This window comes from Monodelphis domestica, chromosome 1 (assembly GCF_027887165.1).
Source record: "Monodelphis domestica isolate mMonDom1 chromosome 1, mMonDom1.pri, whole genome shotgun sequence".
NCBI lineage: Eukaryota > Metazoa > Chordata > Mammalia > Didelphimorphia > Didelphidae > Monodelphis > Monodelphis domestica.
This window is the reverse complement of record NC_077227.1, coordinates 290623377-290649693: the sequence shown is the minus strand read 5'-3', so window position 1 is coordinate 290649693 and position 26317 is coordinate 290623377. Positions and strand designations below refer to the sequence as shown.

At 33.3% G+C, this 26317-nt stretch overlaps 1 protein-coding gene across 4 annotated transcripts in view; it reads left to right on the top strand.

Annotated features, from left to right (window-relative positions):
* Positions 1-26317, top strand: part of BRMS1L (BRMS1 like transcriptional repressor) — a 211102-nt gene that overhangs the window by 68203 nt on the left and 116582 nt on the right. For all 4 annotated transcript variants that reach the window (XM_056811028.1, XM_007473251.3, XM_007473250.3 and 1 more), the window contains one exon: positions 18227-18354. In XM_056811028.1, coding sequence (XP_056667006.1) covers positions 18227-18354 — 128 coding nt within the window. The remainder of the gene's footprint in view (positions 1-18226; positions 18355-26317) is intronic.

The following is a 26317-nucleotide window of genomic DNA, read 5'->3' as shown; positions in this document are numbered from 1 at the left end:
TTGGGGCGGGCAGGTGAGGACCTTCACAAAAGATTGAATCAATTCTGAATTGAGGACTATGAAGGTAAGTAAATAATGACTAGTAAGATGCCAAAACCTAAGTTAAGTCATGAGGAAGCTGAGTCAGAAGAGAGCATAGTCCCTTACCACTTTACATGGAATGGCAGAGGTAGTAGCATCTGGTTTACAGGGTGAACAGGAATAAGCAGGGGCTCACTACTCCATCTGAAGGTGCTATAAAGAAAAAGGAGGCTGACTAAACATAAAGCCCTTTTATGACACAAATATGGTGCTGATAACCAGGAAGAGCAAAAGCAAAAATTAGGAAGAACAAAAACAGATAATGAAAACTATAGACCAATATTTCTAATGAGTATCAATGCAAAAACTTTAAACTAAATACTATCAAGGAAATTACAGCAAAATTTCACAATGTTCAGGTGGAATTTGTACCAGGGATGCAGGGCTGGTCCACAGTGTTAGGAAAACTATCAGTTATCAATTATTGACCATATCAGTAAAACTAACACAAATTATATGCTCAATAAATACAGAAAAAAACTTTAGACAAAATACAATACTCCTACTAAAAACTAGGAAGCATAGGAATAAGTGGAGCTTTCCTTAAAATGATAAGTAGTATTTATCTAAAATCATTAACAAGCGTTATCTGTAATGGGGAAAAGCTGGAAGCCTTCCCAGTAAAATCAGGGGTAAAGCAAGGATGCCCATATCACCACTGTTATTCAGTATCCTACTAGCAATGCTAGCTATAGCAATAAGAGAAGATTAAATTAAAGGAATTAGAATAGGCAATGAAGAAAAAAAAACTATCACTCTTTGCAGATAATATGATGGTATACTTGGAGAATCTTAGAAAAACAGCTAAAAAACTAGTTGAAATAATTCATGACTTTAGCAAAGTTCCAGGATCTAAAATAAACCAATACAAATCATCATAATTTCTATATATTACTCACAAAGCCCAGCCACAAGAGAGAGAAAAAGAAATTTCATTAAAATTAAATGTAGATAATATAGAATATCTGGGAGTCTTATTTGCTAAGAAAAACCCAGAAACTATATGAACCCAATTTCAAAACACTTTTTACATAGATTATCAGATCTAAAGAGGAAAATACTAATTGCATATGGGTAGGCTGAGCAAATGTGATAAAAATGGCAGTTCTACCAAAATTAATCTATTTATTTAATGCCATACCAAATTGCCCCAGAATTCTTTAATAGAGCTTGAAAAAATACTAACAAAATCCATCTGAAAGAATAAAAGGTCAAGAATATCAAGAGAATTAATTTAAAAAAAAGTGAAGGAAGGTGACTTAGTAATATCAGATCCAAAGTTGTGTTACAAAGCAATACTAATTAAAACAATCTGGTTTTGAATAAGAAATAAAGTAGTGAATCAGAGCTCTGTTTTAGAGTTATAAAGAGCATTATGTGATAATAAATGAGTAATTTTGATTATATTAAATTTAAAATGTTTTGTACAAGTAAAACCAATGTAACCAATATTAGGAAGCAGGCATAAAGCTGGAAAAAATTTTATAGCACTTATCTCCTAAAAAGGTCCCATTTCTGAAATATAGAGAGAATTGGGTCAAATTTAGGAAAATATAATTCCTTGTAAAAGTGATAAATAGTGAAAGGATATGAATAGGCAGTTTTCAGAAATAAAGCTATCAATAGTAATATGAAAAAATGCTCTAAATCATTCTTGATTAGAGATGTGCTGATTCAACCATCTCATACCTATCAGACTGGGAGAATGAAAGAAAAGGAAAAATAAATGTTGGAGGGGTTGTGGGAAAATTGGGCACTACTGCACAATATATTAGTGGAGTTGTGATCTGTTCCTATCATTCTGGAGAACAACTAACTATGCCCAAAGTGCATAACCTTTCATCCAGCAATATCACTACTAGGTCTGTTTGCAAAAGATATTTTTAAAAAGGGAAAAGAATTTATTTGTACAAAAAGATTTATTGCAGCTCTTTTTGTGGTAGCAAGGAATTGGAAATTGAGGGAATGTCTATCAGTTGGGGAATGGTTGAACAATTTGTATATGATTATAATGGAATACTATTTTGTTCTAAGAAATGATGAGCAGGATGATTTAAGAAAAATCTGGGAAGACTTGTATGAACTGATGCAAAGTGAAGTGAGAAGAAGCAAGAGAACACTGTACACAGTAACAGCAATACTGTAAGATGAACAACTATGAATGACTTAGCTATTCTCAACAATATAGTAATCCAAGACAATCTCAAAGACTCATGATGAAAAATAACATCCACCTCCAGAGAAAGAACTGATGGAGTCTTAATGAAGACTAAAACATGTTATATTTCATTTTCTTTTTTGTTTGTTCAAGATCTGTTCTAGAAAATGACTAATATGTAAAAATGTTTTATATGATTTGATTGTACATGTAAAATCTGTATCAGATTGCTTACTGTGTCAGGAATAGAGGTGGGTTGAGAGGATTGGAGAGAAAGAGAATTTGGAACTCAAAATAAGAAAAGAATGTTAAAATTGTTTTTACATGTAATTGTGGGAAAAAAGGGGAAAAAAAACTACATTATGCTCAAAGGCACCATAGATAATGCTATAAGTACCAAATAGCATAGCATCTAAGTAGGTAATGGTAGTGATTAGACCTGTACTTTTTACTGATATAGGGTAAGTCAGTTTCTCAGCAAAGTATAGGCCTACAGTTCCTAAAGCACCGAGAGGCTAAGTGACCTAAACAGAGTCATTTAACCAGCATGTGGCAAGAGGCAGGGCTTGAAAATAAGTTTTTCTGGTTTGGAGGCCAGCTTTCTATCCACAATGTAACCTTACCTTTCAAACATCTAAGTTCTTAAAGGAAAAATTAGTTGAATTATGAGTAGAAATAGTACTTAAAAAAAAAACTGCCCATTTGCTAGGACATTAAAAACCTCATAATTAAATGCAGAATAGCAGAAATATTAAGTATGTCCTTTATTGATTATAACAATAAAAAGTATAGTTAATAAAAAGACTGAAGAAAGGAGTCAAGCTTAAGTGGAAATTAAGTAATGGATTCCTGAGTAATTGCTGAGTCAAATAATCAATTATAGAAACAATAAGTAATTTCAAGAAGAAAAGGACAATAATCTGAAAGAACAACAAAAATTTTGGTACTCTAAAGCATAACTTAGGGAAAAATGTGTATTTCTATCAATTTTATCAATAAAACCTTCAAGTAAATACAGAAGTAAAAATTCTGAAAATAAATAATTAAAAATTTCATTGAATTGAGAAATAAAGCTAGGACCAATTAAACACTAATAAAATAGAGAAACCATTACTTATTTTGATCCCAAGAAAGAGATCAAATTGCCAAAATAAAAAATGAAAAATACTTCAAAATAAATGGAAATAAAGGAAATTGTTAGAAACTTTTATATAATTATGTCCTAATGAAACTGATAATAGGAATGAAAAGGATATGTATATATTAATAAAAATTACAAAAAACATTAAATGCTAAAGAAATAGAGATTTTAAATGACCAAATCTTAGCAAAAGATATTAATTAAATAGGATGTGAAATTAACTTCAAACTCTAAAAGTAAAAATAAAACTGTGTCAGATGAGTTTATAAGTAAATTTTATCAAGAAATGTTACTCAAATTTTATATAAACAGCTTTACAAAGTCACTACACAGAACTCCTTTTATGAGACAAAGAATTCTTGTATCTAAACCTAGAAGAGCTCACTCAGAGAAAGAAAATAGGCTGATAGGCTGGTATTGCTAATGATTATCAGTGTAAAAATATTAAATAAAATATGAACAGTAAGGTCAAAGCAAAATATTTGTCAAGTTGTATACTATGACCAGTTTGGATTTATACTAGGAACAAAGAATTCTTTTTAATAGTTAGGAAAACTTTCAACGCTGGTTTTGTGGTTCAGTCCTTTCACTTGTTGACTCTTCATGACCCCACTTGGGGTTTTCTTGGCAAATATCCTGAAGTGATTTGACATTTTCTATTCCAGCTCATTTTACAAATGAGGAACTAAGTCATATAGGATTAAATGACTTTCCCAGAGTTACATAGTTAGTATCTGATGCTGAATTTGAACTTGGGAAGATGAATCTTTCTGACTTCAGGCCCAGCACTCTATTCACTGTGGCATTTAGCTATCTACTAAACATAACAGACCATATTAATATACAAATTATACAAATATACATGATTTTGTAAATAACATGGAAACAACTTTTGACAATACACCACTTTTTATTTTAAAAATACTAAAAAGTATAGCAATAAATGGATCTTTCCTTTATATGGCAAATAGCTTTTCTATAAACCAAAAACTAGTTACATATATATATATATTTCATTTTAATTTTAAAAATCTTAAATTTACATATGTATATATTTAATTATAAATATAATATAGATAAATGTGATAGGCCTTTTCACTAAAGTCAGAGGAAAAGACAGATGCCCATTTTTACCTCTATCATTTGATGTAATTATAGTAATGCTAGGTGTAGCAAATAAAAAAAATGGAGCTTAGAAAAGAAATAATATAATTATCATTTTTTTGTAACATGATATGAGAGTTTCCTAGAGATTCACCATAAAATGAATAGAAGTAAATTCAGAAAAGGTACAGGATATCAAGCAAACCTATATAAATCTTTAGCCTTTATATATATTCATAACAGAAACCAGCAGCAGAGAGAGATAAATCTTTAAAAAAGACATTGCATTTAAAATGACTACAGAATAAAATATCTTGGAGACTACCTACCAAAACTTACCCAGAAATTATATGATTATAATTAAAACAATTTAAACATAATTAAAGATTATATATTACTGGCTGCTTTTGCCAGTGTACTCTGTAAAGACTAGAGAACCATTTTGTGTTAATTGTTGCTGAAACTTTGTGTTGTCTTCCTCAATAGAGTATAAATTCCTTGAAAGCAGGAACTGGTTTTCTCTTTATTTGTATCCTCAGTAGTTCACATAGTGCTTTGCACATAGTAAATGCCTTTTCATTTATTCTTTCTTTATGAAAATAAAAGATAACAAATAATTGGAGAGGAATTAACTGCTTGTATTTGTACTGCTTGGTAAAATAAAAATTATAATACTACTAAATTAATTTAGAGATTCATTGCCATATCGATCAAACTACCCAAAGTTTTGAAGTAGACAACATAATAAAAAAGATCAATCAGAAGTTAAAAGAAAAAAAGAGAAGAATTTTAAGGAAAATAATATAAAAAATGGGAAGGGCATCTAGCTTTTTCAGATCTTAAGCTGTACTATAAAGCAGTAATCACTGAAACAGTTTGGTACTTTAAAAACTAAAGAAAAAATGCTCATTGCAACATAATAGGTACTCAAGATCCAGAAGATGATAGCCTAAGAACATTAACTGCTGGGGTAAGTGCTCATTATTCTACAAAACCTTCTGGGAAAATTAAAATTAGTATGGAATAAATTAAACTTAGAAGAGCATGCCATACTATACTTCAGATGAATATAGAAACTCAACTAATTAGAAGAGCAGGAAAATGCATTTTATACCTATGTATGGAGAAAAGTTCTTGACTAAGCAAGAGATAAAAATGCTCACAGGAGATAAAATAGACAATTTCAGTTATAGAAAATTGAAAAGATTTTGCATGAGCATTATGAATGAAGTCAGAACTAAAAGGTTAATAGGAAAACTCTTGGTAGCAATTTTTATTTGTAAGCCTTATTTCCTAGAAATACAGGAAAATGATGTATGGTAAGTCATTCTTCAGAAGATAAATAGTTAAAGGATGCAAAGAAAGATGAGCAAGCTATCAACTATGCAAAAGTGCTCAGAATCAGCAGTAGTTAGAGAAATGCAAAATAAAGCAACTCAGGATTTTAATTTACTTATCAGCTTGGGAAAGATGACAAAAATGGAAAATGACAATTGTTAGAGGACCTATGAGGAAACCGGAACCATTAATGCAGTATTGGTAAAACTGAATAGATGGTATTATTCTGGAAAGTGATTTGGAGCTGTGCATAAAATCATTAAAGATCTGCATGTTCTTTTATCAAATAATGCCACTACTAACCCTGTACCCCAAGGAAATTTTAAAAAACCACTAGGAAAATGATCTATATGTACAAAAATATTTATAACAGCTTTTTGTTATAGCAAAGAACTACCTAGAAATTCAGGGAGGTGACCATCAATTAGGGAAAAACTATTGTAATAGAATATTATTACCCTAAAAAAATTACAAAATGGAAGGTTTAAAAAAAAAACCATGGATGACATATATGAACTGATGCAAAGTGAAAAAGTGAGCAGAACCAGTTAGTATTCAGTTAATAAACATTTAGTAAGTGCCTATCATGTATAAGGCACTGGGGGAGACATGCTAATAACCATATACACACAAGCCAGGCGCAGGATAAATTGAAAATAATTAACATAAGAAAGGTACTAGAATTGAGAGATTGGTATATCTATCTATCTATATCTATTTCTATCTATATCTATATCTATATCACAACACTGAAAAAAAAAGCATCTCTGAAAGACTTAGCAAAAATATGATCTATGCAACCATAGTTCCACAGGACTGACAATGCAGTCAGTGTGTTTCCTGCTTCTCAAGATCCATATTAAGACATACATTAAGACATTGTTTATAATGTGGTAATTTGTAGGGAGGTAAAGGCAAATCAGGTATAATACTAAAAAAAATGAAAAAAGAAACAAAAAGAAAAGAAGGTCATTGAGTATTTTAAAAAACAGGCCAGAAAGAATCATTGAAAAGCAAGATAGCTTTCAAAATAAGATGTTCATTTTGTATATTTAAAAAGGGAGGCAGGCTCTGCCTATTTAATAATTCAGTTTAGAATACAATCCTTTTTATGTTCTCTCTATTTGGAAATGCTCATTTTACTTTGTGTTTATGAAGCTAAAAAAACATTCTTTAAAAATTCACTAAGATAAATTATGAAAAGATATTAGTAATCAACCCTCAAGAAGAAATGTGGCATTATGAACATGCATGAAAAATACTCCAAAACACTAATAATGATAATAAAATTAAACCACTTTGAGGTTTCATTTGACATATTGACAAAGAATTTGTTAAAACGAATAGACAATTATTTGAAGAGTTCTGAGAGATCACGTGCTTTAATGCATTGTTTTGGTTTAGTAATTAGTGGTCCATTCATTTTGGAAGGTATTTTGGAATTATTCTTATAAAAACACAAAATTGGTGAATAATCTTTGACTAATAATACCAGTTTTAGCTTTCTACTTCAAAGATATCAAAACCAGAAAGAAAGGATCCACATATTGAAAAAAAAATTTATAGGAACACTTTTTGTTGTAATTATCTAACTGGAAACAAAGTAGATAGTCATTATTTGGAGAGTAGCTGAACAAATAATATTTATATGAATCTAAAAGACTTGAGTTATAGGAAGTTGTAAAAGAACAGACTTCGAGAAATCTGAGAAAGACTTGTATGAATTGAAGCAAAGGTGGTAAACTACAACATTGTAAAAACAAGTTTGAAAGACTTATCAATACAACAATCAATCATGACTTCAGAAGTTCATAAAGGTACACAGGTACACATAGAAGTGTACAGAGATACATAGAATCACATAGAAGTGATAGAATTTAGGTATATATTGTGATATTTTATATGAAGACAAATACAGCATTAATTTTTTTGCTCAATTATACTTATGTGCTACAAGGGAATGCATTTATTTGTGTGTGTGTGTGTGTGTGTGTGTGTGTGTGTGTGTGTGTGTGTGTGTGTGTGTTTGGCAGGCAGAGTGAGGGCCTTGATAGTAATGTGGAAGAACAAAAGAAAAAAGATTCCAGTGAAACATTTTTTAAACTACACAGAAGAAAGCAAAAGGATTTTAGAAAAGGAGATAGATCAAAAGGTCAATGATAATACTAACATCTAAACTTTGATGTGTACTTAATAAAATTCACAGTTTTATAAGCAATGCTATTTTTCTATCCCAGTATATCTAAGGAAATGTTCATGTTTATTGGTAAGCTGTATCTGCTACCCAATTTTTCATCTCCATTTATCCCAAGTCTTTTTTTCCTTCCTTACCTGTCCTTCCGAAACCACCACAATCTGCTCAACCTTTCCAGTAACTTTTTAAACTGTGCTAGATTGTTAATAAACTTCTTTTCATTTTTGACCTCTTATTCATGGACTCCTTCAATCATGCATTCATGGAAATCTGTTTCTCTCTATATGATACTTCATCCGTAATCATTCTTTCTAGTACTATCTTTATTTCTACTCCTGTCCTCTGACATTATGGCCCTGGTGGTGTACTTAGAATACTATGTGTTCATCACTACCACTTCAAGATTCTCTCTTTGTTACCAGCATTCAGCAACTTCTTCCTTTGAGTTTATTCCACTCAGATTTTTCAGGAAATCTAGATCATTAGGTCATAAATTTAGAGCTAAAAAGGCAGAAGTCACCAAGTCACACTTTCATATTACAGATAAGGAAACTGGGGCTTATAGAGGATATATCTCATTTATCCACAGTTATCCAGCTATCTTAGACTGGATTCAGAACTAGGTATATAATTTTTGAAATCCATCATTATCCACTACACTTAGTAGCAGTTATCTATCTCCTTCTAAGTCATTCTCATTTCTCAAGGAGTTCAGTATCTGGATCAGTCTTTTTTAACATCCTTGTTGAAGGCCAGGCTTGACCAGATTGGTTTTGGTACCTTAGAATTAAATGAGACCACATAAGTAATTCATTAAACAGCTAACAAAATGGAATTTATTTTGCCAAAACAGAGTTTTCCTGCTTTTGATTAAATTGAGTACGGCTTTCCTGTACTGTCATTGATTATGCTGCTAGTCAGGAATTGAAAACCTCAGGGAAGACTTCCAACCCTTCCTGTCTTGTCTATTTTTGTACCAGAGGGCCAGGAAGCTATTGTCAGTGACTTGAGGCCTATTTCCCTGAGCCAATTAAAATTTGAGGACAATATCAATGCCTTTTAAGGAAAAATTGACCTAATCTGAAAGGGGTAGGGCCTTTTTGCAACCATCGCATGCTCTTATAAAAAAGAACATGCATTTATTAACTGTGCACCAACCTAGGGGCTTTACAAATGTTATCTCATTTGATCTTCATGACAGTCTTGAGGCAGATGTTAGCATTATCCCCATTTGGCATTTGTGGAAACTGAGGTAGTAAGTTAAGTGGTTTGCCAGGGCCACATAGGTAATAAATGTCTGACCCTAGATTTGAACTCATGACTTCTTGACTCTAGTGCCCTATCCACTGATAGTGGCTCAGTTTCCTTAACTGCAAAATTAGAAATAATATTATTTCACAGGGTCATTTTGAGGATGAAGTGAAAAAATATTTGTAAAACATTCCGTTCTCCATTGTACCATCTAGCTATTTCTCAAGTTTCAGTGTATATTTAAATGTCTCATCAAACACCCTTGCTTCCTAATGTCTCAGTTTTTTTCAGCTCCCATTACCTATTCCTACACTTCACCTCAGCAGCACTCAATGGTCAGCCCTTTTACCTCACCTTATTCATAAATGCTTTGCTTTCCTGATCAAGAAAAAAAGAGCTAATTTTCAATGAGTTGCCTCTTCTGTTTATATCTCAAAACTTCTTGAATCCATCATTCTCCTTTTTCCTTTCTCCAGCCTCTGATTGAGATCTGACCCCTCTCACTGTCATCTTTTCTCTCCAAATAAATTGCTATGTCATTTATTCAACTCTTTATGCCTTATCCTTAGTTCTTCAAGGATGTTTGGATCTGTGACCTGTCCCCAGTATCCTTTGCTATCTATCTCATGCTCCCAAACAGTGGGTATACTCCAAAATTCAGCCTAGCAACTTCCTCTTTCTGTACCAGGGATTTTTAACCTGCAGTCTGTGGATCAGTTTCAGAGTGATTGCTGACCTTGGATTGGAAAAAAAAAATCTTTATTTACATATACATATATATATATTTGTAATCTTATGTGTTTTATCTTTTAAAATCATTCCTCTCAGAACAGGGTCTAAAGGGTTTTCTAGATTGCCATATTGGTTAATGTCATACAAAGAAAGGTTATGAACCCATGTTCTACATTCTCTCTTAGTGATCTCATTAACTATGATGAGTTTAATTATAATTTCTCTTCACAGAGACCCCTTAATTTATATATCTAGTCTAGTTTTTCTTTTGAGCTTTATGTATTTCTATTTGATATTTCAAACTGGACTTCCCATACATGATCAAAAGAAACAGAACTCATCTTTTCCTTCATATCCACTGTCTGAAATATCCTATTTGAATATATCTGTTGAGAATACATTTCACCTTTTCACCTAGATTCACAACCTTGCCATTACCCTTGATTTCTCTTTTTTTCCCTTATTTCCACATAACCATTTAGTTACCAAATCTTGCTATGTCAGTATCTTCTACCGCATCTCTTGCATTCTCTTTTTGCATGGCTACCACTTCTCTTACACCCTACTACTTCTTATCTGTATTACTGCAGTAGCTTCCTAATTGTTCCTGCCTTCTCTGCCCCCATGCTTTTTTCTACTCTGGTTTGTTGTACTTGCAGTTATTAAGGTGATTTTCCTAAAGTACATTCTGACAATGTCACTTTTTAGCTCAACAAATTCTAGTGGCTCCATTTTTTTGTAAATATATATAAATGTTCCTGTGTTTGGTCTTTGAAGCCCTTCATAACCTACCCCTACCAACTGTTCCAATCATATTATACATTATTTACCTTTGTATAGCCTATAGCAAAATTATCTTTCCTGGGGTTCTTCTCATGATACTCCTGCTCTTATGTTACTCTTATCTCTGTGGTTTGCCTTGGCTCTCCTCTGTGCCTAGGATTCAGGCTTCCTAGATTCCTGTTTCCTTCAAAATTTTGATTAAGCAACAATTTTTTTATGTGAAGTCTTTCCTTATCTCTCCTTTCCTCCCTTGCTGTTATTGCCCTTCCCTCCCCAAAATTTACCTTATATTTATTTTTTGTATATATTTATATAGTTTTGCCTTCAAAAGAATGTAAGGTCTCAAGTGCAGGGTCTGTTTCTATTTTTTCCCCATCTTTTCATTTTGTCTTAGAATTTAGCTAAAAGCAGGTGTTTAATAAATTATTTTTGATTGATTAAAAGTAGTTTTAGATACATGGATATTGTTACATTCCATTTATGGTCCCTGTTATGCAGAGAACAAAATGACCATTTAACAGATTACTATATTTGCTTAATCAATAGATCAGTAATTGGCCCTAAGCCTATATATTAATCAAACCTACTATTTTATGCAATGGAAAAACTACCTGTCCTGGAGTCTGCAGAAACAGTGATTTCATTATCACAATATAGGAAACAAAGTGGTTATTCCACTACTTGAAATGATTTTTTAATCCTCATTTCCCCAGTTTCATTTAATTTTGTTTGTGAGCTTAATTTACCTAGAAATCAAAATTATCTTTCAGCTTCTAGGTTAAAAATATGGAATTTCTTGCAAGGGAGTACCAAAATATTTTGATAATATATCACTTCTTTTGGAAAGGATCAAAAGTAAGGGAACGTATTTTTGGAATGTCTATTGTGATAGAAAAGTGAATGCTCTCTTACAACTCTGTTTATAACTTTAATATGTCAAGTATTTATGAATTGGACAACAGATAAAAATCAATACATTGAAAAATCTCACCCTCAAAAGAAAGAACTAATTCTAGGAAAGAAAAATGCGATAAGCCAAACACTTATCCTGCAAACATTTTTGTAATGTCATTGCATATTACATTTGGCTTACTAAAATATTCTGTTCAGGTGACAGATCAAAATGGTGCAGGTTTTCTCAAATTAAAAAAACAAATTGCTAGGAATCAATGAGGCAAAAATAAAAAAAGAGTCTATTTGTAGGTCTTCAAATAAGAGAAGTCATGGAAGCTGGACGTTTTGAAGAACAGCAGCTGAATGAAATTGAATGAACTATGTGGAAATATATATTTTTTAAATGACCAAAACCTTTTTGGGAAACAACAAGGCAGAAAAATACCAAGAAATTGTCAACGATCTTCTCAAAAAATCTCTAAAATTATGGGATATTACATATCACTCAAGATCCATTTCTTGGATTCACATTTGGACTTCTTCCCAGAAAACTTAGGTGCTATCGGTAATGGGCATGGCCAACAACATTTCCATCAAGAAATATCCACAATGGAAAACAATACCAGGGCAAGTGGAGTCTAAGCATGGTGACTGATTACTTCTGGACACTGAGGAGGGATTTTCCACAGGCAAAATGCAACAGGAAATCACCAGTAGCTACATTTTAGGTGAGTTGCTTGTTGTTTAGTCATTTGTCAGTCATGTCTCAGGATTTTTCTTGGTAAAGATAGTGGAGTGGTTTGCTATTTCATTTCTCCAGCTCATTTTTACAGATGAAAAAACTGAGGCAAACAGGATTAAGTGACTTATACAGGGTCACATAGATATTAATCTTCCTGACTTCAAGGCCCAACACTCTATTCCTTGTGCCACCTAGCTACTCCTTAGTTGAGTGAAGTATAATTTTGTTTTGCAAATTGTTTTTTAAATGTATAAAATTGTGATTCTCATGAAATTAGTGATAGACAAAATCCAAAACCGTATTTGAAATTGGAACAAAAATATAAAAAAAAAGGTTCACCTATTTTTCTTGTTTTGATTTTTTTAATTGTCCATTGAAGTATATGATCCAAGTAAATAGAGGAGACAAAGTATCTTTTAAAGTAATATTATTGTCTTAAATCTGTCTAAAATAGCCAGAGTGTTATTGTATAATCCAATTTACATAGAGTTGGTGGGAGAATGAAGCCACTCTGTTTTTTGTCTGAATCTGTGATTTCATTGGTGTATGGAAGCCTCAGTGAGGAAATTCCCTTGAACCAAATGCAGATCAACAATATTTTTTTCCCTATAACTTAATGTCTTAAATAACTGCTCACAGCACTGAAATTTGTAACTTGCCCTGAGCTTTATGATTTATATATATATATATATATCTGATATATATATATATATATATATCTGATTCAGGACTTGAACCCAACTCTTTTCTGACTTGGATGCCAGCTGTTGTAATCTACTGCTTTATATTGCCCCTCTCCTATTCAACAGGATTTATTCAAGTACCGATTATGTAGTTTGTGTGTTTTCTAAGTCCTTCATTCTGACTTCTCACTTTTTTGCTCCTGCTGCTTGCTCTTTTCCTGGCCTTTTATATTGACAGTATAAATACAAAAGGGGAAAAGTTAAAACTCACCTAACTTACCTGGTTTTGGTAACAAGTAAAATGTTTGACAGGGGAGGAGTTAAAAACTATTGAAAAATATAGGATGAAGGTGTTTATTATTTGAATTTTATTGGTTCTTATCAAGCCTTTCTCTAATTTGCATGAATTTTGAGAATTGAATATTTAATTTACTCTTCTTACTGGTGAGGAAAACTGGTGAAATAAGTAACACAAAAGTCAACTAATTTAAACATTCTTTATAGGTGGATTTGCAATGTCTTATTCTCTTCTCTCTCTCAAGTCTTATATGTTAGTGCTTATTTGTATTCTGATCTCCAAACCTGAATCTCTTAATTACCTGCTAGATCTCAAAATCAGCATGTCAAAACAGAACTCATCTTTTCCCTCAAACCAACCCAGAGACTTACTTCTTTATTTTCATTGAGGCCACCACTGTTATCCTAGTCATCTATGTTTATATTATAGGAATTAGCCTTCACTCTCTCCTCTCATATTTGGTCAGTTGCCAAATCTTGTCAATTCTACCTCTAAAACATCCCTCACATCTTTTTCCCTTTCTCTACTCATCAGGCCACTACCCTCATTCGTATTCTCTTTGCCTATTTGACCTTTCCCTTCTTCAAGCTATCCTCTATATAGGCCAATGTGATATTCCTCAAATACAGGTCTGACCATTTCATTCCCTGGCTCAAGATTCTTTAGAGTTTTTTATTGCTCCTACCAAAAATCACAAACTCCTATTTTGTCCTTTATTGCAAAACACTTTAATAATCCAATACAACTTATCTTCCTATACCGATTTCACATTGCTTCTCTGCAATAGTGTATATTTTAGCTTCTTGAACATGGTATTTCATTTTCTATTCCTTTGTCTTTGCACAGACTCTTCCCTCATACCTGAAATACCCTTCCTATTCATTTTTGTCTCCTGGAATCCCTATCTCCCCTCAAAGCTCAGATCTAGTACTATTACCTAAAATCAGCCTCTTCTAATTTCCCTGGTTGGTAGTGTTCCCCACATCCAAAAATTAGTTTTGTTTTGTTTTGAATGTGTTTTGTATTTACTTATCTGTTTACATATTTGTTTTTCCCCAGATGAGGAATATCATTTTTGTATCCTAGTAAACATTTAGTGATACCTGTCGAATTATATTTATTTTGGAGATATATCTTTCCATATTGTCACTTAGAAGTTAATATTGAAATTAATTTGGATTTTCTATACATTATTTGGACAGAACATAACATAATGTAATAAGCAGAATCAAAGTTTTAATCTAATACTATGATTTTGTTGAGGTGGGTAATTCCTGGTTAGGAAATTCCCTCTACCAATGCAGATGTGCAAAATTTAGGTTTGTCAAGGTTTATATAACCTACCTGTTGCTTGAATTCAAGTTCAGTGAGTTGTTGAAGTGGTGGCTAAAGCAATAAGGGGCTAACAGCTTAGATTTTACATTTTGTACTATTTACTATATTAGTACCATGTCTTATTTACACTTGTACCAAACTTAACTTTCACAGGCCCATCAACAAATTATAATTTGCCAGGCTTGTTTTTTGTTCTTACACAGATGCTGGTTTTCCATATTCCTCTCTATATATACATAGATAATTTAAGTATGTATGTATATAAACCTTATGCCTCAGATATAATTCATCTACTTTTTTTCCCCAGCATTTGCAGGGCACATATCCTTTAAATTCTCCCCCTCCATTATGCATTTTCTGTGATGGTAAAAGCCAGATTCCCTCAATTCTTTTTAAACTTCTGAGATTTTTTACCATCTCAGTCTTACCCTTGGGTTGTAGAATTTGAGATGTCTTTAAATGACCCTTGCTCACTCAGAAGAGTGGAAGCTTAATTTTCTTGGATTTGCTAATAGTTAATATGTTTGATTGGAAGAGAAATATTGACCAAAATGGGGGCATAACTATCATTTGAATCATTGATTCATGCAATACCTTTCCAGTCCTTAATTCACAATTTCAGAAATGGAGCTAGAAAGGAACTTAAAGATCATAAACATTGGAATATGAATTACTTGGAACAAACATTATTTTTAATATGGTTTCATTTTGTGGCATCAGTTGTCAGACATGTGCTACTAGAGACATTAGACAGACTCACAATTCTGAACTTGACCAAGTGAAACCATAATACTGTTTAATTGCTACTTTTATGTTTTAACTCTGATTTTTAAGAATGGATAGTATTCCAAAGAAAAGTTCAAAAGTTGTAACAATTGAAAACACTGTTTGTTGATTATTAGAGGTATTTAAGCAACTGTGTCAGTTTGAAGATGTAAGACATTTTCAGCCTCAGTGAAACAAGACCAGTACCACTGAAGCACAGAGGAAAGTGTGACTGAAAATGAAAACATCAAGAATCAACAAACAATTGCTATAAAAAGTCTATTTAAATCTCAAAAAATAAGCAAAGACCTTTAGTTGAACCAGAAAAACAGATATTCACTATTCTTCTACATCATAAGCTTCTTGAATCTGGAAAACTGAGAAGAACAGTTTAAAAGCCAAAATTGTTAACTATTGCTGTGAATAAATAGACATCATTGAGCAAGACAATACAAAGAATGAAGTACCAAACATTAAAGTCCAGGTGAACCTATGAGCTAAAGGAATCTTCATTAGATTTTAAAACATTCATGGAAGAATATTTTGGAAATTTATTGCTTCTAATGGACTTTGAAGTTTTATCCCCTTTGAGGGAATGATGAACTCTGAAGGATATATTGATATTCTAGGAAGCTGAATTATTCCAGAATTACAGAAATTCCCCCAATGAAGTGGAATCAGTATTGTAACATGACTGCTACACTCATCATATAAGGTTAAGAAATTTATCCACAATAGTCTGAGAACTTGCCAAGTTTCAAATACAATGAAAAAGGTAGGTTATAATCAAGATTAGACTATGAAAAATGTACTGTTTGTCAAAGGTACATTTAATATCTAGATAAAAACGTGGTTTTGTGATGAAGAATTAAAGAATGTGTGAAAATTTTATTAACTCATTCACAAGTCATGTAAAACATGACTATAACAAAAGGAGGGCTTAATGTATAATAACAGTTTTTTTAAAGATATAAAAATTAAGATTTGTTGTCTCAGTAGATCGAATTTTTGTCTCATTTAATTTGCACCTCATTATAAACCATCTCCTTTATTTTACAGAATACATATGATGGAAATAACTTTTCAAAACTCTTTGTAGACTCAACTTTTGAATATATTGTGGGGAAAAGATTATTTACTTTGAAATCAGAGACTTAAATTTATATTTAATGCTTGCTAGTTTTGTGACCTTGGGCAAGTCACTCAACCTTCCCAATCTCCAGTTTGCTCAGTTGTAGAATGAAGAGATTGGCTAGATATCCTCTGAGTTCTTTCTAGCTCTCTATGCAGTTGCTGAAGCACATCTAACCATATCACCGCCACTCCCCATATTCAATTTACTAGCTACTATTTGCTTTAGTTTTCCAAGGTCTTTACAGATAAGGAAATTGAGGCTGAGAGAAGTGTTTAAGTGAGTTGTTCAGGTCACATAGCTCATAAGGGTCTGATGTTGGATTTGAATTCATGTCTCTTCATAGGCAGGATGTCAAGAGACAAAAATTCAGGGTAAACATTCTAGATGTAGAAACAATGTAAAAGGAGACAGGAGAAGGTAGAAGGATATGTTCTTTGATCAGTGGGTAATTTGGAGGAGAGGGGCAGGGGGGTGGGGAAGATTAGAAAGGCAGGTTGAAGCCAGGTTGGATGGTTTTGAATGTCAAGCTAAGGAATTTGGCCCTTATTATGGGAAGTAGGAAACCACTGAAGGATTTCAGTGAAATTATGTAGCAGTTGACATTAAGTAGTTTGAGTAAGTGAACATGTTAACTGGATATGCTAACTACATGAGCATTTGTCTTTCAATAGGTGAATTTTCACTTTATTTAACAATTTGTTAAATTGTAACTTGGATAAGTTGGAGAGGGGGGATGCGAAATTGCTAATGCTTTTGTTGTTGTTGTTGTTGATTTAAAAAAATGAGCATACACTAGATAGTCAGAAAGCCTTATTCAGAAGATTATATAGGAGAAAACTCAGTTTGTTTAAAAAGTACGCCCCAGAATGCTGGTATTTACATATTTGCGTCCTTTGTTTCTTTTTAAGTTTTCTTTTCTCATGATACTTCCTCTTATAGTCTTAGTTCTCATTGTCTCAATATATTTATAAAACTTTACTACTGTTACTAATTTACTTAACAAACATTTAAGCAAGCTATAGTTGCTAATAGGTTTTACCGATTTAGTAAAACGTAAGAGCATTTAAAAATTGAATTTAGACATTTAAAAAATAATTCCTTTTTAAAAAACCCTTACCTTCTGTCTTAGAATCAATACTGGGTATTGGTTCTAAGGCAGAAGAGTGGTAAGGGCTAGGCAATGGGGGTTAAGTGACTTGCCCAGGGTCATACAGCTAGGAAGTATCTGAGGTCAGATTTGAACCCAGGACCTCCTGTCTCTGGGCCTGACTCTCAATCCACTGAGCAACCCAGATGTTCCTAAGAATTCCTTTTTTTTTTTTTAAAGAACCAGAAGATAGTTACTTTAAATTGTATTTTTTCCTGAAAAAAAGCAGAGATTGTAATTTGGTTGTGAATATATCCCTGAAAGCAAGTAAAAATACCTAAATTTCACATATAAGATGAAGTTAAAACAGAATTAATTTTGTTGTTTGCATGAGTATGAGACTGAATGAGTATGAGATTAGATAACGATAATGGAGGAAATGAACTATTTGGAACTCCTATTGGTCTTTTTTATTAATATGTTTAATATTTTTTGCTACATTAAGGCTTTATAAAGAAAGATTAAGTCAAGTGGATGCAAAGCTACAAGAAGTAATAGCTGGGAAGGCACCAGAATATTTGGAACCACTGGCAACTTTGCAAGAAAATATGCAAATCCGAACAAAGGTAGCAGGTAGGAATATGAAAAATTCATTTCCATTTAATAGCATATAAAATACTTAAAGGATATTTATAAAATGAATATATTTTGCCTTAGTTTGGTCACAGTGTATTCTTTTGATTGTTAGTAAACATTACTTTGTCAGGTATCCACTTTGTATTCACGTACTACAAGTGCTGTGGGAAATTTGTATAAGGAACCCACAAGGAGTTCATGATCTTGGAGAGAAAAGATTTATAATGTAAAAACAATTTAAGGACAAAATACTTTTAATGTAATGGCAGTAGTGTTTCCAAGGTGTAACATTCTGTTAGGCAAATTACAAAGCCAAATGAATATACAAAATGGATTCAACAAACATTAAATATCATTCATCAATCTCCTAAGTTAATGATACTTGTGATCTTCAATGGTAGAAGGAGTTCACCTCTAAGAAAGAGCAGATTCTTGATTTTTTGATTCTATCTTAATATGCTTTTCTTAATAGCATTTGTCTAAGGCAGCTGTAAAAATGGACTTTTACAGTAATAATGGCTGCTGCTCTGATTTATTGATGGAGTATGTGATCAAAACATCAAGTAGAAGTTTGATCTCAAATATTTTATTCTATTGCCACCACTCATGCTTTGCCAGATTCCAGCTTTGGAATATTTTTGTGCTACAGAATGGAACTATTCGAAGTCACATATTGATTTTTACTTAGGACCTCATTGCAGCAAGATAATCCTTTGATGCCTCCCTGTTTGTTCTGTCTCAACCACCTTAGCAGCTTGTTGAAACCTCTTTCTTCAAGCTTCTTTTACAATTTCCTCCAAACCTTCTCTTTCCAGCTGGGGATCATACTTCATACTTTACTGGGAAAATCAAGGCTATTTCCTGTGAGGTTCCTCTTCTCATCTTCTCACTCCACAACTCTCTGACATAATCACTCATCCTACTCCTCTATTTCACCCTCTGATGAAGAGATGGCCCTTCTTAATAAAGCTATAATATACACTGTTTTTTTCCCCAGCAGATAGCCCTCATTGTCATCCTCTTGCTCCTATTTATCTTTAATCTCTCTCCATTCACTTGTTCCTTCCCAACTTCCTACCCTCCTGCCCAGTTTACCATATCCTGAAAAAGCCCTTATTAGGTATGATTATCCCTGCAAACCATCGTACAATGCCTCTCCTCATTTTTTTCAGCCAAACTCCTTAAAATAGCTGTATCCTCCACTTCATCTTCTGTCATTCTCTTCTAAAGCTCCTGAAATCTCGCTTCTAACAACATCAACTGAAACTATTCTCCAGTCATCAATCTCCTACTAATCTAGTGACATTTTCTCAGTCAGCAAACACTTAAGTATGTATTGCTTGCCATACACTGTGTATGTACTGGGGATACAAAGACAAAAATGCAACAATAATGCTCTCAGTATGACATTCAATCATTCCTTATTCTTCTTGACTTCTCTATATTACTCTTGACCATACTCCTCTTCTGAATACTCTCAGCTTCTTAGGTTTTCATGACACTTATCTTTCTTGATTTTTATCTTGCCTTTTTGACTTCCCTCTCAAACTTCTTTCCTGGATCATCATCCATATCATACTTCCTAATCAGAGATATACCCTAATGACTATCCTAAGCCATTTTCTCTTTTCTTTCTGAACTATCTCACTTGGTGATCTTACAAACTTTCAGTGGTTCACATGTCTGTGCAGATGACTTCCAGATCTTTTTTTAACAATCCTAATTTCTTTTCTGAGATACATACTTGCATCATCCCAAGTTGCCTATTGGTCATTTTGAACTGCATGTCTCATAGACATTTTAAATTCAACTTGTTTAATAACAGAACTCACTAATATCCCCCTCAAACCCTTTCTTCTTCTGAGCTAACTTGTTTCTAACAATAGTACTACTATCCTTTTGGATACTTGGGTTTGCAACTTTGGTGTCATGCCCAACTCTTCACATATCCAGACAGTGGCCAAATCTTGTTATATCTATATCCACAATATTTCTTGAATCCATCATGTTCTTTTCATTCAAACTGCCAACTACCATAGTTAAACAACTGTTTACTTATTGCCTAGCTTATTGCAATAGCTTCCTAATTTTTCTGCCTCACATTTCTCTCTACTTCTAATCCATTCTCAATGCTGCTGCCAAAGTTCTCTTCCAAAAGTGGAAGTCTGACTATATGATTTCTTCTTCATTTAACTCCATTGACTCCCCATTATCTTCAGAACCGAATATAAAACTCTCCTTGGCATGTAAACACCTTTTTTAACTTGCTCTATGTTACCTTTCTTGTCTTATTGCTCAGTGACTTTGCACTGGTTATATTTCATATCTGGAATGCTTTTTCTTCACTTTCTTAGAATTCCAGGTTTCCTTCAAGACTAAAATGCCATCCTCTACATGAAATCTTTCTCAGGCTCTCTAGTGTTTTATATTCCCAAGATGACTCTTTCTCTTTCTATTTACAGGGATTATCTCCCTTTGTCTTTATATCCTTACCACCTAGTATAGTGTGTAGCACACAGGTGCTTAATAGATGCTTAAAAACTGACAACTATGTTTAACACATTCATTAGGATCCTGTTTTAAAGCAAATAATTTCTTCAAGTAAGCTTTGCTGCATTGCTCAGTCATTTATGTGAATAAGTGAATTATAGGTATTTTATTTTTAACAAAATATTTAAATTTCAGATTTATATTTATAAGATCCAGCCTCAAGTCTTGTCATTTCTATCTCCACAATATCTCTTGCATCTTTCACCTTCTCTACAAGCACAAGTCTGACCAAGCCACTCCCTTTTACAATAAGTTTCAATGGTTCCATATTATTTCTAGAATCAAAGACAAGCTTTTCCATATTGTGTTTGTTGTCTTAACAATTTGACTCCAACTTATCCTAAAGCTTATTATATATTACCTTCATTCATTTATTATGGTCCAACCAAACTCATCTTGGTCTCATGACATTTTGACTCCCCATCCCTTTTCACAGACTGTTGTTTTCCATGCTTCAAATACACTTGGTCCTCACCTCTTATTGTAAATATTCTGTTTTCTTTGAAATTTTAGCTCAAAAGTCACCTTCTTCACAAGGCCTTTGCCAATGCCCCTTCTCTCCCCTCTGAGAGTACCTTCCTCACCAAAATGACTGTTATTTTATTTTGTCTATTTTTATTCAGAATGCCTGAAAATTCTTAATGCAGTTTAAAATTTTTGTAGCTTTTCTGTGTACTGATTTACCCCCACTAGAATGTGAATTCTTTCAGGGCAAGGGGTTGTTTTATTTTTGTCTTTGTATTACCAGTGTTTGTCAAGGTGTTATGTCACAAGAAGGTGCTTACTACATGCTAATGAATTGATTGATTACATAACATACTTAAAATCAAAGTATTTTGATTGTAGTATTTCTTAGAGGATTTTAAGAAAAAGGATGATTGCTTTTCTAGAATTTTAGGATTTCAGTGTTGGAAGGGACTTCTGAGGCCAATAAGTCCAAGCCTGAATAATTGAGCTTCCTAAGGTTATCCTCTGTAACATCTTTAATAAGTCGTTACTCATCCTTTACTTGCCAACATTAAGTAAAAGGGAAAACCCTACCCTTTGAGGCTTCCTGTCTACACAAGTAGTAGTAAAGTATACCACTTTATTCTTATCTTCATTAAATTTTACCTTGAGATGTGGTTCCTCATTCTATGACTAGCACAACTTTTTTTTGGTCTTGACTGTCATTCACTATAATATTCTATACAATGTTCTCTTTTTACAAAATTGGGAACAGGGCAAAGTCTTCACAGTCTATTATATCAGGTGGTTTATGAACATTTTTAAAAAGGAAGACTTCAGAACACTGACTCTTAAACTACATGGTTTCATTAAGAATAAGACATACTACTGACTTTATTGCTGTTTTGGACAGGTTGGTAAATCAAAGGAATATCATGGGCCTGATTCAATAAAGTATTTGGCAAAATTATTTATTATATTATATATATGGATATATTGACTAGATAATGCTGCAGTTAGATGTATTTCAGAACTGTTTTTTTTTTTTAATTTCTAAGCCAACCTCTTTATTTTTTTTAAACATTATTTTATTTGGTCATTTCCAAACATTATTCATTGGAAACAGTGATCATTTTCTTTTCCTCCCCCCGTTCCCCCTCCCACCACCTCTCCCATAGCCAATGCACGATTCCACTGGGTATCACATGTGTTCTTGATTCGAACCCATTTCCATGTTGTGGGTATTTGCATTAGAGTGTTCATTTAGAGTCTCTCCTCAGTCATATCCCCTCAACCCCTGTAGTCAAGCAGTGGCTTTTCCTCGGTGTTTTTACTCCCACAGTTTATCCTCTGCTTGTGGATAGTGCTTTTTAGATCCCTGCAGATTGTTCAGGGACATTGCATTGACACCAATGGAGAAGTCCATTTCGTTCGATTGTACCACAGTGTGTCTCTGTGTACAATGTTTTCCTGGTTCTGCTCCTTTCGCTCTGCATCACTTCCTGGAGGTTGTTCCAGTCTCCATGGAATTACTCCACTTTATTATTCCTTTTAGCACAATATTATTCCATCACCAACTTATACCACAATTTGTTCAGCCATTCCCCAATTGAAGGACATCCCATCATTTTCCAATTTTTGGCCACCACAAAGAGTGCAGCTATGAATATTCTTGTACAAGTCTTTTTCCTTATTATCTCTTTGGGGTACAAACCCAGCAGTGCTATGGCTGGATCAAAGGGCAGACAGTCTTTTATTACCCTTTGGGCATAGTTCCAAATTGCTTCTACCAGCTTCTAATCTTATTTATTAGTTCAATAATGCTATCATTTTTGATTTTATTAATTTCTCCCTTAATTGTTAAGATCTCTAATTTAATTTTCTTCTGGGTGGTTTTAATTTGTTCACTTTCAAGTTTTTTAATTTGCATGTCCAATTCATTGACCTCTGCCCTCCCTAATTTGTTAATATATGAACTCAAGGATATAAATCCCCCCCCCCATCCTGAATACTGCTTTGGCTGCATCCCATAGATTTTGAAAGGATGTCTCATCATTGTCATTTTCTTCAATGAAATTATTAATTGTTTCTGTGATTTGTTCTATAACTAACCAATTTTGGAGTATAATATTATTTAATTTCCAAATAATTTTTATTTTGCTTTCCATGTACCCTCACTGATCATTATTTTGATTGCATTATGATCTGAAAAGTTTGCATTTGTTATTTCTGATTTTCTGCATTTGTTTGCCATATTTTTAGAACCTATTATTACACGGTCAATCTTTGTGAATGTACCATATGCTGCTGAAAAGATGGTGTATTCCTTTTTGTCCCTATTTATTTTTCTCCATATATCTATTAACTCTAATTTTTCTAAAATTTTATTCACATCTTTTACCTCTTATTTATTTTTGATTAGATGTATCTAAATTTGATAGGTTCAGGTCTCCCACTAGAATAGTTTTACTATCTATTTCCTCTTCAATTCTACTAGTTTCTCCTTTAGAAATCTGGATGCTATATCATTTGGTGCATACATGTTGATTAGTGATATTTCCTCATTGTCTCTACTCCCTTTTATCAGGATGTATTTAACTTCCCTATCAGATCTACTTTTACTTTAGCTTTGTCAGATATCATGATTGTGACTCCTGCCTTCATTATATCAGTTGTGGCCCAATAGGTCTTGCTCCAACCTTTAATTATAACCTTGTGAGTATCTACCTGCCTCAAGTGTGTTTCTTATAGACAACATATGGTAGGATTTTGGATTCTAATCCACTCTCCTATTCGGTTATGTTTTATGGGTGAGTTCATCCCATTCATGTTCAAAGCTATGATTGTCACTTGTGAATTCCCTAGCATTTTGATATCCTCTCCCAGTTCTGTCCTTTCTTCTTTTGCTATATCCTTTTAAACTAGTGGTTTACTTTTAATCGATCCCCCTAATCCCCTTCCTTAATATGCTTCCCTTTCTTACCCCCTCCTTTTTTGTTCCTTTCTTGTTTTTATTTAGGGTCTGTTAAGTTACCTCCCCCCTCTCTTTCCCTCCCTTTTTGTACCCCTCCCTCTCCCCCTCTTAGTTTTCTCTTCTCACTTACCCTGTAGGATAAGATAGAATTCAAGACCCCAATGGATCTAGATGCTCTTCCCTCTTAGAATTGATTTCACTGAGAGTAAGGTTTAAGTATTACCTATTAGCACTCTCTTCCTCTCCTTCTTATAAGAGTATTCTTCCCCTCCCCTTCCCATGTGTATCTTTACGTGTAAATATTATCTTATTTATTTTATTTCTTCAACTATCTCTTGGTGCCATCTCCAATTCCCCACTCACCCTTTTTCTTTTTTCTTTTTTTTTGCATATCATCTTATAGCCTTTAATGCCCCAATCTCTTCCTGTGATTCTTCTAATTACTATAATAATGAATACAGTTTTTGAGAGTTACAAATAACATTTCCCCCATATATTAATACACACACACACACACATATATATACATATATATATATATATATATATATATATATATATATATATATATATATAATTTGATCTAATGGTAACCCTTAAAGAAGTGAGTTTGAATAAAAAAATTTTTTTCCCCCTTTTCCCTCTCTTATTTACCTTTTCATGTTTCTCTTGATCTTTGTGTTTGGGTATCAAACTTTCCACTTACTTCTGCTCTTTTCTATACAATTACTTGGAAATTTTCTCTTTTGTTGAATGCCCATACTTTCCCCTGGAAGTATATATAGTCAGTTTTGATGGATAGGTGATTCTTGGTTGAAGACCCAATTCTCTTGCCTAGAATTCTGAATATCATGTTCCAGGGCTTGTGGTCCTTTAGTGTGGAAACTGCCAGGTCTTGTGTGATCCTGATTGGTGTTTCTTAGTATCTGAATTGCCTCTTTTTGGCTTCTTGTAGAATTTTCTCCTTAGCTTGAAAGCTCTGGAATTTGGCAGTTACATTCCTGGGAGTTATCTTTTGAGGATTTAGTATAGAGGGTGTTCTATGAACTCTTTCCATGTCTATTTTTCACCCTTGTTCAAGAACATCAGGCCAGTTTTCCTTGGATGATTTCTTGTAGTATGATGAAAAGATTTCTGTTTCTTTCTGGCTTTTCAGGTAGACCAATGATTCTCAAATTATCTCTCCTTGCTCTGTTTTCCTGATCTGTCATCTTGTCAGTGAAATGTTTTATGTTTTCTTCAATTTTGTCAGTCTTTTCACTTTGCTTCATTAATTCTTGCTGTTTTGCAAGATCATTGGCTTTCAGCTCCCCAATTCTTGTCCTTGAGGCCTGATTTTCTGTTACAATTTTTTTGGTTTTCTGCTTTAATTTTTTGATTTTCTGCTATAATCTTTGATGTTCTCTTTGATCTCTTTCACACTTTTCTTGCCAGAAGGCTTCCATCTTTTTGATAAGCTCCAATTTAAATTCTTCCAGAGCTTGTGGACAATTTCCATTTTTTGGAAGGTTTTGGTTTTGTTTGAATTTCCTCCTCTATTTCTTCTGTTGCCTGGGTTTTTCCTCCATAAAAAATTTCAAGGGTTAATGCCTTTTTTTGTTTGTTTGTTTGTTTTTCTTGGAGGGTGTTTGTTGCTTCTGTGCCCAATTTTCCATCACTGTGAAGGTTTTTCCTTTCCTTTTTAAGCAGAAATCTGAGTGATATGGGCAGGCTCTTTTTGAATAGAGTTAAGGAGCAAGGATTTTTCCTGAGGCAAGCTCTCGAATTTCAGCAGCCTCCCCTGTTCGCTGCCCTTCTCTGTGCTACCTTCCCATGAGAGCCCACAGTTTGGGCTCTCCAGCCTGCTGGGGTTTCAGGTGTAGCTGCTCTCAGGGGTAGGTTTTTGGTGGTCTTAGTCAGCTCCCAAGGACCAAGAGGTGCCCCTTGCTTGCTCTAGAGGTGCCCCTCACTCACTTGCTGATTCTGGTGCAAGCTGGCTGTGAATCTGGC